Source organism: Hyperolius riggenbachi, chromosome 1, assembly GCF_040937935.1.
Source record: "Hyperolius riggenbachi isolate aHypRig1 chromosome 1, aHypRig1.pri, whole genome shotgun sequence".
NCBI lineage: Eukaryota > Metazoa > Chordata > Amphibia > Anura > Hyperoliidae > Hyperolius > Hyperolius riggenbachi.
In genome coordinates this window covers 310,329,803-310,344,510 of record NC_090646.1, presented here as the reverse complement: position 1 = coordinate 310,344,510, position 14,708 = coordinate 310,329,803, and the positions used below count along the sequence as shown (strand labels likewise).

General features: G+C 42.1%; 1 protein-coding gene across 9 annotated transcripts in view; it reads left to right on the top strand.

Annotated features, from left to right (window-relative positions):
- ADGRL3 (adhesion G protein-coupled receptor L3) overlaps positions 1-14,708 on the top strand; it is a 2,975,920-nt gene that overhangs the window by 1,377,410 nt on the left and 1,583,802 nt on the right. For all 9 annotated transcript variants that reach the window (XM_068233819.1, XM_068233821.1, XM_068233820.1 and 6 more), the window contains one exon: positions 2,254-2,292. In XM_068233819.1, coding sequence (XP_068089920.1) covers positions 2,254-2,292 — 39 coding nt within the window. The remainder of the gene's footprint in view (positions 1-2,253; positions 2,293-14,708) is intronic.

Genomic DNA, 14,708 nt, shown 5'->3' with positions numbered 1-14,708 from the left:
TGTGGTGCGAACTGGAAAACATTTTGTAAGTCTGCAGTATCTAAGCACTTTGAATCCATGGGGCAACATGACTTCTTTTGGTTTTTCAAGGGGTTGAACCGGTGCGTTGTTCCATTAGAGGTGGGGACCTCCAGAGGCTTCTTCTTAAACGTGAAGCCTACTGGATACACAGAATGCGTACTCGCTCCCCAGAAGGTCTCAACACACGTTGGGATCTGAACCTTATGTATGTGTATTGATTTGTTATTCATTTGAGACACGGTATTTAAACTGGGGTTTATCTTCACTGTTGCCCGGTAATTTTCTTTTAATACTTTCCCTTTTCTATATAGAACATATATTATAATGTATACTAATCTATTAGAATTGGGTTTTTTTTATATGCATCTATGCTGTTTTTATGTTTGTATATTTTGCTTTAATCGATTTTATATGATTTGTGGAGAGTGTTTCTTTAAGCGAGATGGCTGTTTGAGGTGTTGGGTGGAGTTTTCCCTCCCCCACCTACATATAGCCCACCTTCCAGCAGGTTCACATCACCTATGACTAAGGGCAGATTCTGAGCCCGACACGTGTTAGTTGATCCTATGGATGTATTGTCTTTTATGTGGCGTTTGTATCAATAAAAACAGATTTTCGTCTATCCACCTGGCTTTGTGGATCCCTTCTTGTTTGCATTTGTGGATTTGCCTGGCTTTCCAGATCCTGCACTGGTGAGCAAGAACGATGGGGGTTCAGAGCGTTTTGAACTTTGTTCTCATCATCAATTGTGCTGTAGTCTGACACTGTCAGTGACATTACTTTATTTCAAATGTGTGTTATTGGCAGCATCACTATATATCCTGATGAGGAACTATTCACTTGTTGGTCAAATAGCTCTGTGTTTGATTTGCTGTATATTCGGCTGATATTGTTCGCAAAAAAAACCCAAATGTTATTTTTTTCCTGAATTATGTTGAAGTCAGTGGCAATGACATTCACAGTTAATTGCAAAATGTTAAAGAGAACAGTGGAAACAAGGAGAAAACATGTTTTTGTTTTGTTTTTTTAATTTGATAAAATGACATTTTACTGTAGTACACTTTAATATATAATAGTTCCAGCTCTGTATACACATTTCATACATTTAAGAAAGCAGACAGTGTGGGAAGCGGTCACTTAGCCTCTTTACCCCCATATCACCCATGCAGAATGCAGACTCCACACCCTGATCTATACCAGCCTGCATGGACCATGGTATGGGGGAGGGGCTCTAGAAGAGAGTGGCAGCAAAACTTTCCACTCTCCCCCAGAGCCCTTGTCTTAGCTCAAAGGGGTACCTTGCTACTAGCCAATAGCAAATCGACTGGTATCAGGTACCCAACTCACCACCTTGGCTGCAATTTAACATTGCGGTCTATTGAGCAGCTGCTAAACCTGGCACTCAATTCACCTAATCCAGGTGGCAGCCCTTATCTGGCTCAGAAAATAAACCCTGATTAATTTAAAACTTAAATGCTACATAACATTTTCACTCACTGACTCTTTATAACTAATGCAAAGGAAGTCATGGAACATACCATGCAGCATACAGCTGATAAAGAATACTACTGCCAGACTGTTAACTAACTAACCCCCTTCACTGCCACATAACACCAGTCCTGCACTGGTTACCTATAAAATGGATGATTCTATGCAAGATCGGCCTACCGACATTTAAATCACTGCATAATCTAAGCCCTGTATACATGAATGAAATGTTGCAGCTTTGTAGCAATCCATGCAATCTCAGATCCAAAGGTTCTAATATTCTAGTTATATGTGAGTCCACCTGAACACTTTTGGTCACACAGCATTCTGTCATGCCGCTCCTACATTGTGGAACGCCGTTCCTACATTGTGGAACTCCTTACCTCAGCAGATCAGGACAGCTCCATCACTGGACGTGTTTAAATCCAGACTGAAAACCCGCCTGTTCAGTTTTGCATTTGCAGAAATATAATTTTATTGTGTCAACACCTCATCCTGCTACCAATTACTGAAACTGAGAGAGCCTAAGCTCTTTGAGTCGTATGGGAAAAAAGCGGTATAAAAATGTTATTGTTATACCATCTTCAGATTTTCTAATGACATTAAATGTAAAATCTTAAGTGATACCTATTCATTGTTTTATTTGTTGTTTAACTTATTTTGCTTGCTTAGGATTTAATATCTGCAGACCTAGATCAATCTCTTGTATCTCTAACCGATTTTTTTCCTACATGTTTTCTATAGCTGCAGAAGAGAGAACGGTCATGCAGAGCATATGTTCAGGTAGAATTTTCATTTCTACCCTGTGTCCGTCTGTCTACCTGTTCTTGTATATGTTTTGTCCTCACTAAATTTTTACCTTTTAGACTATATTTCCAGTTTAACTTGTTTCTGCAAATGTGACTACATGCAAGTCCGAATAATATATGAAAAAGGGGCAAAATTAAAGGAAAAAAGAACAATATGTACAGTGTATTTTCATTGTTGTACTCCACCCGGCTCATTTTGGTGAGCACCCGGCTGTCATTGGCTTGCCTATTCATACTGTTCCTAAGTTGTAATCAGAGTTTCACAGAAAAGCACCGCCCTGCATGCCCCACCTGGTCACTTTTTTATGCCTCCCTGAGGTCAGTAGCCAAAGTTATATAGTTAGTGTGGTTGAAAAAAGTCCATCAAGTCCAACCAGAAAAATAAATAAATAAAATACCACCCTGAACCTGCACATATCCCAGTTGATCCAGGGGAAGGCAAAAAAACACCTTGCAAGGCCTGGGCCAATTTAAAGGGGAAAAATTCCTTCCTGACATCAGATGGCAGTCAGATAAATCCCTAGATCAACTCTTCCGGAAATTACCTAAAAAATTATAGCCGTGGATGCTCTTTAATACAAGGAAAGCATCCAAGTCCTCTTTAAATGCAGATATAGAGTTTGTCATAACTGCTTCCTGAAGTAAGATGTTCCAGATTTTAACTACTCTCACTGTGAAGGACCCCTTTCTAAATCGATGGTAAAAACTTTTTTTCTCTACACGCAAATCATGTTCCTTTGTCTGTCGTACAAGCCTAGGGACAAAAAGCTCATCTACCAAGCTTTTGTATTGCCCTCTGATGTATTTATACATGTTAATCAGGTCACCTCTCAGTCTCCTTTTTTCCAAGTTAAATAAGCCCAGTTTGTCCAACCTTTCTTGGTAAGTGAGATCTTTCACGCCTCTGACTAATTTAATTGCCCGTCTTTGTACCTGTTCAGAAGGTCAATGTCCTTTCTATAGTGTGGTGCTCAAAACTGTATTCCATACTCCAAATGTGGTCTCACAAGTGATTTATACAGAGAGAGTAGTATACTAGCATCTCAAGATATTATTTCCCTTTTTATGCATCCCAGAATTTTACTTGATCCAGGCCTCCAGAATGTTTACAGTTACCGGGTGGCCAGGCTGGTGTCCATTTTTTTATTACTATATTATTATTGTTAATATTAGGAAAAGGTTTTATTGACCAGAAAATATATCAGTACAATTATGCCACCTTTACCAAATAAAGATTAATTGACATCCAAAAGCATAATCACAATTCGTACAATGACCCAAACAATATCAAACAATTTCAAACATTATCAATATATAACAACTGTGGTTATGATGTGACTAAAGGTTTGCACACAAAAAAAAACACTTTCTGGTAATAATGATACAGACAGTTATTGGTACCATTCCTTGTCTCGGGACAGTGCATTGCTGACTGTGCTACAATATGACTCCAAATCAACGATATATAGTCATTAATAGTCAATGCTTTCTTGCAAGGAACAGTCATCACCACACAAACCAGATACAATGGGTCAGATCACAAGTATTGGAATAATTTCAATTGTATTAATTTAAAAATGGATAAAATCAGTTCTAAAAGCTGGTACTCACATCGCAGGACCCTGCAAATAACGGTGTGATCGCTGTTCCACCTGCTGCTATCATTGAATATCATTGCAGTAGTCTGATTGGCCGGTTGTGGTCCGCTGACCCTTTGAGGAAAGCCTAATGTGAGATATGATTGGCCGAGCATGGTCAGCTGACCCCCCCACACACACACACACACTTTGTGCAAATCCAATTGGTTAGACGTGATCAGCCAAGTTACAGACTCAAATTAGGCTAAAGGTGGGCGTATGTCCACAACAATGAGCGTGCCACCCCGTTGGAGCAAGGGATTGGGAAGTGTAGTTTCAAACAGGCCAAACTTGGTCATGTGGTGCTAACTCAGAGACGCTTTCGAGGCAGAGAGAGTATTCTGGTAAATATAGTCAATGCACCCCCAGCAGCTATAGCCTAATGATGGCATCACTGCCTACAGTTAGAAGCACCTAAGTATAAGATTGAATAAAAATAAATATAAAACATACTTGGATATGACCATCTCCATAGAACTAGCCACATAAGCAGCAACATTGTGAGTTGCATCCACTCATTGACCTAAAGCTTGGATAGTTCATAGATACTTGTTTTTAACATGTGGTAACAAAGGTTCCCTCTTATTTAAAAGGACTCCAAACATCTAATTCAGATTTTAGAAGATCTTAAGTTTGTTGAACCACATGTTTTATTCACTGCGGATGTATCTTCCTCTATTCATTGATTAACCAAGATGCTGGGATTTTAGCTGTTGAGCATTTTTTTAATGATGATTAAAAGCCAGTCTTTTAATGTTGATAAAATAACATTTTTACTAGAAGCTTTGAAATTTGCTGTGAACCACAACTACTTCTGATTTAGGCCTAGTCCACACTAGGTCCGGAAACTTATCCGTGGCTCAGTTTTTCAGCCCTGATGAAAAACGGAGCCCGAATACTAATGTTAAAAATAGCAGCCGTCCTCACCCAAGAAAAAAATGGATTGCAGGGACCTGTTTTCAAAACCTGAATGGAAGGTCCAGATCTGCTGCATTTTCATGCAATAATTCTGGACCCGGATACACGGAAGGGTAATGGCAGGCAATGGGAAAACGGATTTCCCTCTACACAGGAAAATTTTGACACAGAAACGGATCCGTTTCTGTGTCAGCCGTCGGGGGGGGGGGGGGGGGGAGAGGATAGGGGGCTGTCATGCTGGAGCGTGATAGCAGGCAGGACGGGGGTGGCAGCAGTCGGCGGGGAGGGGGGACACCCCTCTCCCTCACCTGGGTCCCCATCCTCGCTACCCCTCCAGCTAGTTTCAATCATTTAAAAATAGTTTAAAATCAATATAATGTAGCAGGCGGCGAGCGGGGAACTTACTTCCATGCATCCCACCGCTGCCGCGTCACTTCCTGTAATGCCGTCCTCTGATGTTCATTGGACGGCATTACAGGAAGTGACGCGGCATATGGTAGAACGCAAGGAAGTAAGTTTCCCGCTCACCGCCTGCTACATTATATTGATTTTAAACTATTTTTATATGATTGAAACTAGCTGGAGGGGGAGCGGTGGGACCCAGGTGAGGGAGGGGAGGACCGACCCCGTTCCCACCACTGCCCCTACTGCCCCCTTCCTGCCTGCTTTCACCTTCAGCTGGGTGCCCCCCCTCCCTCCCCCCCCCCACGGCAAGGGCTGGGGACGTTTCCACAGACTGGAAACGTAGCTGCAAAATAGCCATTTTCTCTCCAAATGGAGAGAAAAAAATTGTTTACAAAAATGGATCCATTTTAAATGAATCTGTTTTGCAGGGCACAAGTGTGGACATAGCCTATAAGGCAAGTTTTATCAACAGATAGTGGGTGTGTCCTTGGGTGCTTGTTATGCACCCAGTCTGGCTAACTTTTTTAAGTAGAAGGAGTCTTTTATCCATAAGAGAAATCATGCTATGGAAATGTTTTATCGATGATGTGTTTTTTATCTGAAAAAGGGGACACGGTGTCTTTAAACAATTGTATTAATTTTATTAACAATAACTCTGACAATTTGGTTTTAACTGGTAGTTTAGTAGGGATCCAGTTTTTATTTTTCATAATTTCAAACAAGCAAATTAACACTAAATCCTTTTTTAAAATAGAAAAAATGAATATGATGAGCGTCCGACCCAGTTGCAAAATTGCACTACTCCGTAGGAGGAGCTGTATTGGTTAAATACTGTAATTTTGTAGCAAACACAAATGGAATAACCAATACTGCTACATGTGCTGGAAAAAGGTACAAAATTTATTATGTGACATTTACCACAAAACTGCTGGCCTGTACAAGGACAAACACTTAAAAAATAGAGTCGTTTATTGCATTACTTGTCCCTGTGACTTGATGTATGTGGGAAAAACTAAGAGAAGATTGGGGGCCAGAATTGGCGAACATATAAGTAATATTGAGAATGCTACTAAGGATAGCCCCCTTGGCTTACATTTTGAAAGGTTCCACAATAAAGATCCTAAGGGTTTGAAGTTCAAGGGGTTAATAAAACAAAGAATCCCAAAAAGAGGTGGCAACATAGAAAATGAATTATACAAAATTGAGGCAGGATTTATCGTTTGGGAACAAGAATTCCGTATGGACTAAATTCTGATCTCAATATGGCCTATTTTTGCAATAATTTCTTGGTTAAAAGCAAGTCCTTCTTATGAGATCATTTGAGGGCTAAGTACTGATGAATTCTTCTAATATTCAGACCAGGACTGAATATGAAATCTGTGAGGTCATGCACTTATAAAGGAAACCTCCCATACCAGTGTAGATATAAAGAGAGGATCGCGGGGAAGCCAGTTACGTCACTGCTTTGAGAAAGCCCCGTGGGCGGGGCGAAACGCGTCAGCAGGAGCCGGCGAATCAGCACGGTGAGCGCTCACGCGGAAGTTCTGACACATGGCCGCATAGACGCACAGCTGCCTGCTTGGCGTCATACAGGAACTTTACTACACGGTCCAGTGTGGGATGATCGATGGGAAGGGGAGCGGCGCGGATAGTAGGGACGCCTCTCCGCAAGCCCCCTAAAGATTGAAGATCAGAACCAGGCCCTACTGGACACCCAGCGGCCAGACGCATGTGCGGACGCGTTGAAGTTTACTCTTTCCAGCCAGAACGCCACCTAAACGCCAAAAAACCGTGAGTCAACCACCAGTAGTCGCAACGAGTTGGTAAGAACTTTATCATCTTGACACATTTCCTAATGAAGACCCTGCCTATACAGCTTCCTTTAGGGAGCAGTCACTAAGCGGACATTTAGTCTAATACAGACGTACACCGTCAGTAAGTGATTCAAATGGGAATAATTCCACAGAGGTCTGAAGATTGTCCTGAATCTGGTCATGGTCAGGTTGAAATTCAAACAAGGATTGTGAGCTCTTTTTGAGGCCTCGGTGTGCGTCGGTGGTGGGGCCACACACGACCAAATCGGATCGGTAGTCTGTCCATTTTTTGCATAGGCTGATGCTGGGCGATTTTGGACATGACATATACCATCCTTTGGTAGGTGGCAGATCATAGATAAGGATATTGGCATGACCAATGAAGAATTGTAGTGTCGCCCACGTTTGTGCATAGGTTTGTGGCCAGGCCACCTGGGCATAATTCACACAATTCAAAGGTCATTGATAATCATCTGTTTATGTGCTCACCGTGCTGATTCATGTTTTTAGGCTATTTTTTTAAGTGTTTGTCCTTGTACAGGCCAGCAGTTTTGTGGTAAATGTCACATAATAAATTTTGTACCTTTTTCCAGCACATGTAGCAGTATTGGTTATTCCTTTTTTAAAATAACTGATCGTTACAGCTATAGCCCAATGGATAGTTGTCATCACCCAACTTGGCTTAAAAGAAATCCATTTTTTTTACTGATTTTTAGAACCTACACTAAACTAATTTTGATGATTTTATACAACAAACAGATATGTTTATTTACATTTTTGTGGAAAAGGGGTATAAGCAACAAAGTTTAACCAAAACAATGAATATTATTGCTATGAGAGCCCGTCAGACCATTGAGAGAAAGACACAAAAGTAACAGAAGGGTTATTAAATAAGCTTCAATTACCACTTATCACTGATTTAACTCTCCACATAAAGGAATAAAAAAAAAAAAAAAAAAAAAAAAAAAAAAAAAAAAAACTAGCATTCATTACTTTTGGATCCCAATTTGAAAAACATGATTTCACTGACACTGCAGGTTGTTTCTAGAAAGGTGCCTAACATTCAGAACATCTTGACCAATAATCTAAGGGCTCGTTTCCACTATTGCGGTGCGGAATCCACCGCTGACGAAATCGCATGCGGATGCGATTCCGCATGCGTTTTTTGCCGCGAATTCGCATAGGTGAGTGTATATGCGATTTTAACCATGTCACTGCCTGTGTGAATTTACATTGGTACCTATGCGAATTCGCATGCGAATTCACGGCAAAAAACGCATGGGAAAAACGCATGCGATTTCCCTATTAAATACATTGTGTGCGATTCGCCTGCATTCCACACGCAGGCGAATTCTGAGGGCTCTGCCGTGCAGAAAAATCCTGCACAGAAAAACGCACAGCAAAACTGACAAGTGGAAACAGGCCCATCCACTTGTATTGGCTGTGCGAATCTGCATGCAGGAAACGCATGCAGATTCGCGATAGTGGAAACGGGCCCTAAACCTTCCTGTACCAAGACCCAGGAGTATGCTTTTAGAGGAGACTTGATAGGTGTAAGAGGTGTTTTGGATGTAAACCACCTACTGCAATGCCTAGGAAATGTGACGACTTTAAGAGTAAAACAACACGAAGAATTTGAACTCAATATGTTTTTTTCCATTGTACTGTAACAGTAACTGTGTTGTTTACCTACTAGAGCAGGGGTAGGAAACATATGGCTCTGGTGCCAGATGTGGCTCTTTTAATAGCTGTATCTGGCTCACAGAAAATCACTAGGCGTTGATTCACTAAGCTGCACTACTCAAGCAGCGCAGCTTAGGGTGGCAGCGCGAGTAACATTTTCAACGTAGGCACACTACTGCTTTAGATTGTACTAATAACTTACTCACGCTGCTTCCAAAACTAACAGCCGCTCCAATTGTCCCGCCCTGGACCTTGTCGGGTCCAGTGACTTTGTACAACGAGATCCCTGCACTTTGATTGGCCCAATAGGCTGACTCTCACTGACCTGAAACCCTCAGACATGTGGCTGAATAAGTTCAAGTCACTGAATGAAGATTTGGAAAGACTTGCATGACAGCAAGCAAAGTTGGCAAGAAATGAAAAAAAACTTCAACCTGCGGAACAACTAATTGTCGAAACTTGGAACGCACTTCTGCACTTCTTGCTGCACTGACAATGTTTGGCTCTACGTATGCATGTGAGCAGTCTTTCTCACATCTAAAGAACATTAAGACCAACCTACGGACACGTTTTAAAAGTTGGAAATCTCAACACCTGCATGAAGTCGCATAAATGGATATTTATCATTGGTTATCAACAGCATAACAACATTATTAAAAAGAATTCAGAGACTTATTGTACTTTAAAAGTGTTAGCCTTACATAAAATGCACACATTCACTTGTATTTAGTTTAAAACATAATGTATGGCTCTTATGGAATTACATTTTAAAATATTTGGTGTTCATGGCTTCCCCAGCCATAAAGGTTCCTGACCCCTGTACTAGAGTGTCCATGTGGATTACAGTATGTGGCAAAAACTGAATGTGCATTTAAAAAGTGCCTTTATGAACAAGTTTGTAATAATAGTAAGGCCGAGATTGATCCTTCAATCACAAATCCAAAAGGAACACGATAAGGACCCAAGAGGATTGAAATACTGTATATGATCATCAACCAGTTAAAGAATAAATGGTGGAGGGGGTGTGGCCGCCGGAGACCAGGACAGCAGCGTGATCAAGTAGCTCTGTCTAAAGCAGCATCAAAAGTTGCGAAAATATACAGCCTGATCCTCTCATCTTGCCCAGAAACAATGGAAGACCTGCAGATGGACACCGAAGCATCCCGCAAGAGAAAGAAGCAACTTAAAAAGCTTCCCGATCTCTTTGCAGAGATGAAACAGAGAGCAGCCTGCTCCTAGCAAAATGGCGCTGACTCCCCACGGACCAGTGACGCAGCACAGTCCTCACCACAGCTATCCACCGCTGAGCCTGCCACATCCAACTGGGGCAACAGAGACAAAGAATCCTCCGATTACAACTCCGACCTGGGCTCTCCATCCACCCGTAGCCCACAGAAATCGAGGATTAAACTGCACCAAGACACAGAGCAGGTAGGTCCTGAGCACACGAGCACTGACACCCTCGCTGCCATTGAAAACTTCCCAGCTTCAGCTGAGCCTATTTCACAGGCCTATCTAAAAGATATGCTGCTCTCTTTTAAGTCACAAATTGAATGAAAAAAGGTTTGCACACCTGGTTCACACAAGAAATCATACACTAGAACAGGTGGGTGCTGAGTCTGTAAACCAGAGTTGAAAGACTCCTTGGTTCATGTCAAAAGTGTTAAACCCACTATCCGAAGCCATGGTGACTGGCTCTCAAGTCTACCAAAACTAACGGGTATGTTCCCATGCGGGCACTGTGCACAATGTAGCTATGTCTATAGGGGTAACTCTTTTCCACACCCACGTACAGGGGAACGGTTTGTACTAAAAGGTTTTGCTAATTGCTCAACCACATTTGTGGTTTATTGCCTCTTCTGCCCTTGTGGCAAACTATGCGTTGGCCAAACTACAAGAGAGGTACGCACCAGGATAAGTGAACACCGCAGCAACATACGCTGCGGTGAAATGGATTCACCGGTAGCACGACATTTTTATGAGGCCGGCCATAATGTTACGCAGTTAAGATACAGGGTGGTGGAGGAAGTGGCCCCCTCGTATAGGGGAGGTGATAGGGAGTTGAAATTGATACAGAGAGAACTTTACTGGATCTATAAGTTAGACAGCAAAATTCCTCATGGTATGAATAAGGATACTAGCCTGGTTTCTTTTCTTAAGTAAGTGGGTGTATATGCTGTTGTTGGTGTTCCTGGTGTGCTCCCTGCTTGTCCCAGCGTGTGGATGATTCAACATATGTTTTGCCTCATTGCTGGTGCTTCATTGCACCCAGTTTCGCTTTGCTTATGTTTTTTTGGGCTCCTTCTCCTTGAAGTGATTATTGCAACTCCTCCTTTTTTATGTATATACTTATGTTTGTTTATTTTGTTTATACCACTAGATGGTACTGTATATGCCGCTGGAATATGGACACCTGCTTCTATTCTTCAAGACCCGCGCTTTGGACTGTGCTTCAATTTTAAAAAATCTCTCTCTCTCTCTCTCTCTCTAAAGCTCGCTAAAGCTGGCGGTAGCATAAACCATACTTCCATTATGATCAATTCGATAGAAAAAGTACCATGATTAAGGATTTGTACTTTTTGAAAAGCATGCTTATATACCATAGCTGGGATTTGAACCCAGGACCTAGTGTGTAGTAGGTATCTGTCTTACCCTCTAGACCAGGGGTCCCCAAACGTTTTGGGTTGAGGGCCAGGTCTACATACTTCAGACCGCTGGTGGGCCGGAGTAAACATAAAATGATGTAGAAGTCTTTGCGGACCAGACAGTGAAGCATACCCAGGTGACAATCTGCAAGCCAATTGGACAGCAGTGTCACCTGATGTGGAATTTGATTGGAAACCAGCAAAATTTCTGCTTTCTGGCTTCCATGTGGATGGGGGGTGCTGCACTGCTATTCCATATGTGGACCACCAATATTTAAAGATGTAGCTGACTGCATTTATAAGCAATACATTTTCTGTGTGGGGGGCCGGTAAGAAAGCCTTAGGGGGCCACATTCGGCCCGCGGGCCTTAGTTTGAGGACCACTGCTCTAGACCATCAACCACACTCAGGGCCAGGCTTTAGCATGTAGTGTGGTCAGAGGTGGGACAAGGTCCTTCAGCACCCAAGGCTGAGACAGCAAAGTGCGCCCCCCCATCCCTCCCACCCCAGCTGTCACACACTGATTGCTATTACACTAAGAGGTGCCCCAGGGCCCCCACCCCCAACACCTTAATCTCTACTTATCTGGCTTGCAGTCGCTGCCATGTATCACCTTTTCTTATTTCTTTCTTTCTGCTTCAAACACAATTGGGAATGACAGCTGAATGAATTGTGCACCCCTTCCTACACTGCGCCCTGAGGCTGCAGCCTCTCCAGCCTCAGCCTTACTAGTGGGTAAGACAGATACCTACTACCATGCAGTGTGGTTCATGGTCTAGAGGGTAAGACAGATACCTACTACACACTAGGTCCTGGGTTCAAATCCCAGCTATGGTATATAAGCATGCTTTTCAAAAAGTACAAATCCTTAATCATGCTACTTTTTCTATCGAATTGATCATAATGGAAGTATGGTTTATGCTACCGCCAGCTTTAGCATGTAGTGTGGGTCATGGTCTAGAGGTTAAGACAGATACCTACTACACACTAGGTCCTGGGTTCAAATCCCAGCTATGGTATATAAGCTGTTTTGAAAATCTGCAATTCCCTACTGGGATGGATGGATGGATGGATGGGAGGAGGAGAAGGAGAAGGAGAAGGAGAAGGAGAAGGAGAGTTTTTGTGCTATTCCGGAAAATTCCGTCGGAATTATAAAATTTCCGCGGAATTCCGATTTGACTACCGGAATCGGAATTAACCTAATTCCGGCCGGAATCACGGAATTTATAATTCCGCGGAATTTTCCGAGCATCCCTAATCAACACCACCGTTTGCCCCCAGCATCTATTCTGAGCCATGGTGTGTGTCCTGGTCCTCTATCCCCGCCTACGCATGCATGGCGGCCATATTGGAGTTGGCTTTTGCCGCTCTGATGTGGCTGGCGGCGCAAGGCGGGGATCGGAGGAACCGGAAGTGACGTCATGACGTACGCAACGTGGGTCGCGTGACGTCATTGACGCCAGACGGGCCGGCCCGGGTGCCCATTGCGGGCGTGCTTCTTTGCTCTGTCATTAGGTATATAAACTTCGTTACATCCGGATCCCATTACAGCAGCCTAAGGAGCCTCTAACTGATACCCTCTGACGAAGGGACCCCCCGAAACGGCGCTGTCAGGGTATTATACCTCTATGGGACATTGCACTGCCATATGCTGAATGCTTGCTACTTGCATTTAATACATGTATTGTTACTTTTTTGTATGCTGTTAGCTGTTCAATGTACTTTGCTGCTTACAGAGGCTGCATGTCTCTAGGGGGATTGTGTTGTTTTACCCCAGTGTATCCCAGTGTATACCATTTCTGTACTCTATGTGTCATTTGCCTAAACAGATGTGTTTTTTGATACATTTCAATACAAATCTTTATGCAACCTACTTTGCTGGTATGCGAGTCAATATTGTTTTATTGCTCTCTTTTAAGTCCTCATTACTAACTGATTTGCAAAGTCTCATTCACAGAAGACAAAATTGCTGATATCGCAGCAGAGTTCAACAATATGGTAGACGTAATGGATCATAATTCCACAGAGATCTCATGGCATAAAAAAAAAATAAAAATCAACAGATCTTGAGGATAGAAATCGCAGGTTTAACCTGAAATTTTGTGGCATACCAGAATCGATCACAAATATAGAAATCAAGTCGTATTTGTTTAATCTACTTAGAGACACTGAAGCGAAAACAAAATTATGATATTATGATTTGTATGTGTAGTACAGCTAAGAAATAAAACATTAAGATCAGATACATCAGTCTAATTGTTTCCAGTACAGGAAGATTTACAGGAAGATTAAGAAACTCCAGTTGTTATCTCTATACAAAAAAGCCATTAAGCTCTATGACTTTCAAAGTCGTGGAGAGGGCTGTTATCTGACTTTTATTATCTCAACTGTTAGTTAATTTTTAACTTTTCCTCTGCCAGAGGAGAGGTCATTAGTTCACAGACTGCTCTGAAAGAATCATTTTGAATGCTGAGTGTTGTGTAATCTTCACAAATTAGAGAATGATGCAATGTTAGAAAAAACACTATATACCTGAAAATAAAAATATGAGAATATTTTCTTTACTGCTAATCTTCTAGTAATTATTCATAGTACACAACCAATTCATTATATCATATATTTTTTTTCGCTTCAGTGTCTCTTTACGAAAGTTTTCCCAGATAGCTCTTCCCTCGAACTGTCCATTGAGAGAGTGCACAGGCTCCCCAAACCGCCTTATTTAGCAGAGACTATCCCAAGAGACATTATTGCAAATTTCCAATTATACCACATTAAAGAACTGCTCTTCTTCATCAGGAAGAATGGCTCTCTCCCTGAGCCCTACAACAAAATCACGCTTTTTGCAGACTTATCTGCTGCCACCCTGCAACAAAGAAAATCTCTATCCTCACCAAACATCTTAGAGATATACAACTGTCCTACCACTGGGGACCTGAACTTTTTGCGATAGGCTTCTTGCGGCAGCTGGTATTTAGTAATGATAGCGTCTTTTATAGCTGCATAGTCATTATCTTTTTCCACAAGCAACTCTACAAAAGCATCAAGCGCTTTGTAGAGCAGCAAAGGTGTCAGAGGTCTGGCCCACTGGTCTTGGGACAGACGATACTGATATCATGCTTTCTCAAAAGCTCACAAAAACAAGTCAATGTCAGTGTCTTTTTCAATAGAAGCAAATAAAAATTTTGCACTTACAGGGGATGCGGCTCCTTCAGCAGGGAGGCTGGGCGATGAACTCTGGCTGGCCTGTTGCACTTTAGCCATGTTCAGTTCATGCTGTTGTTGGCGTTC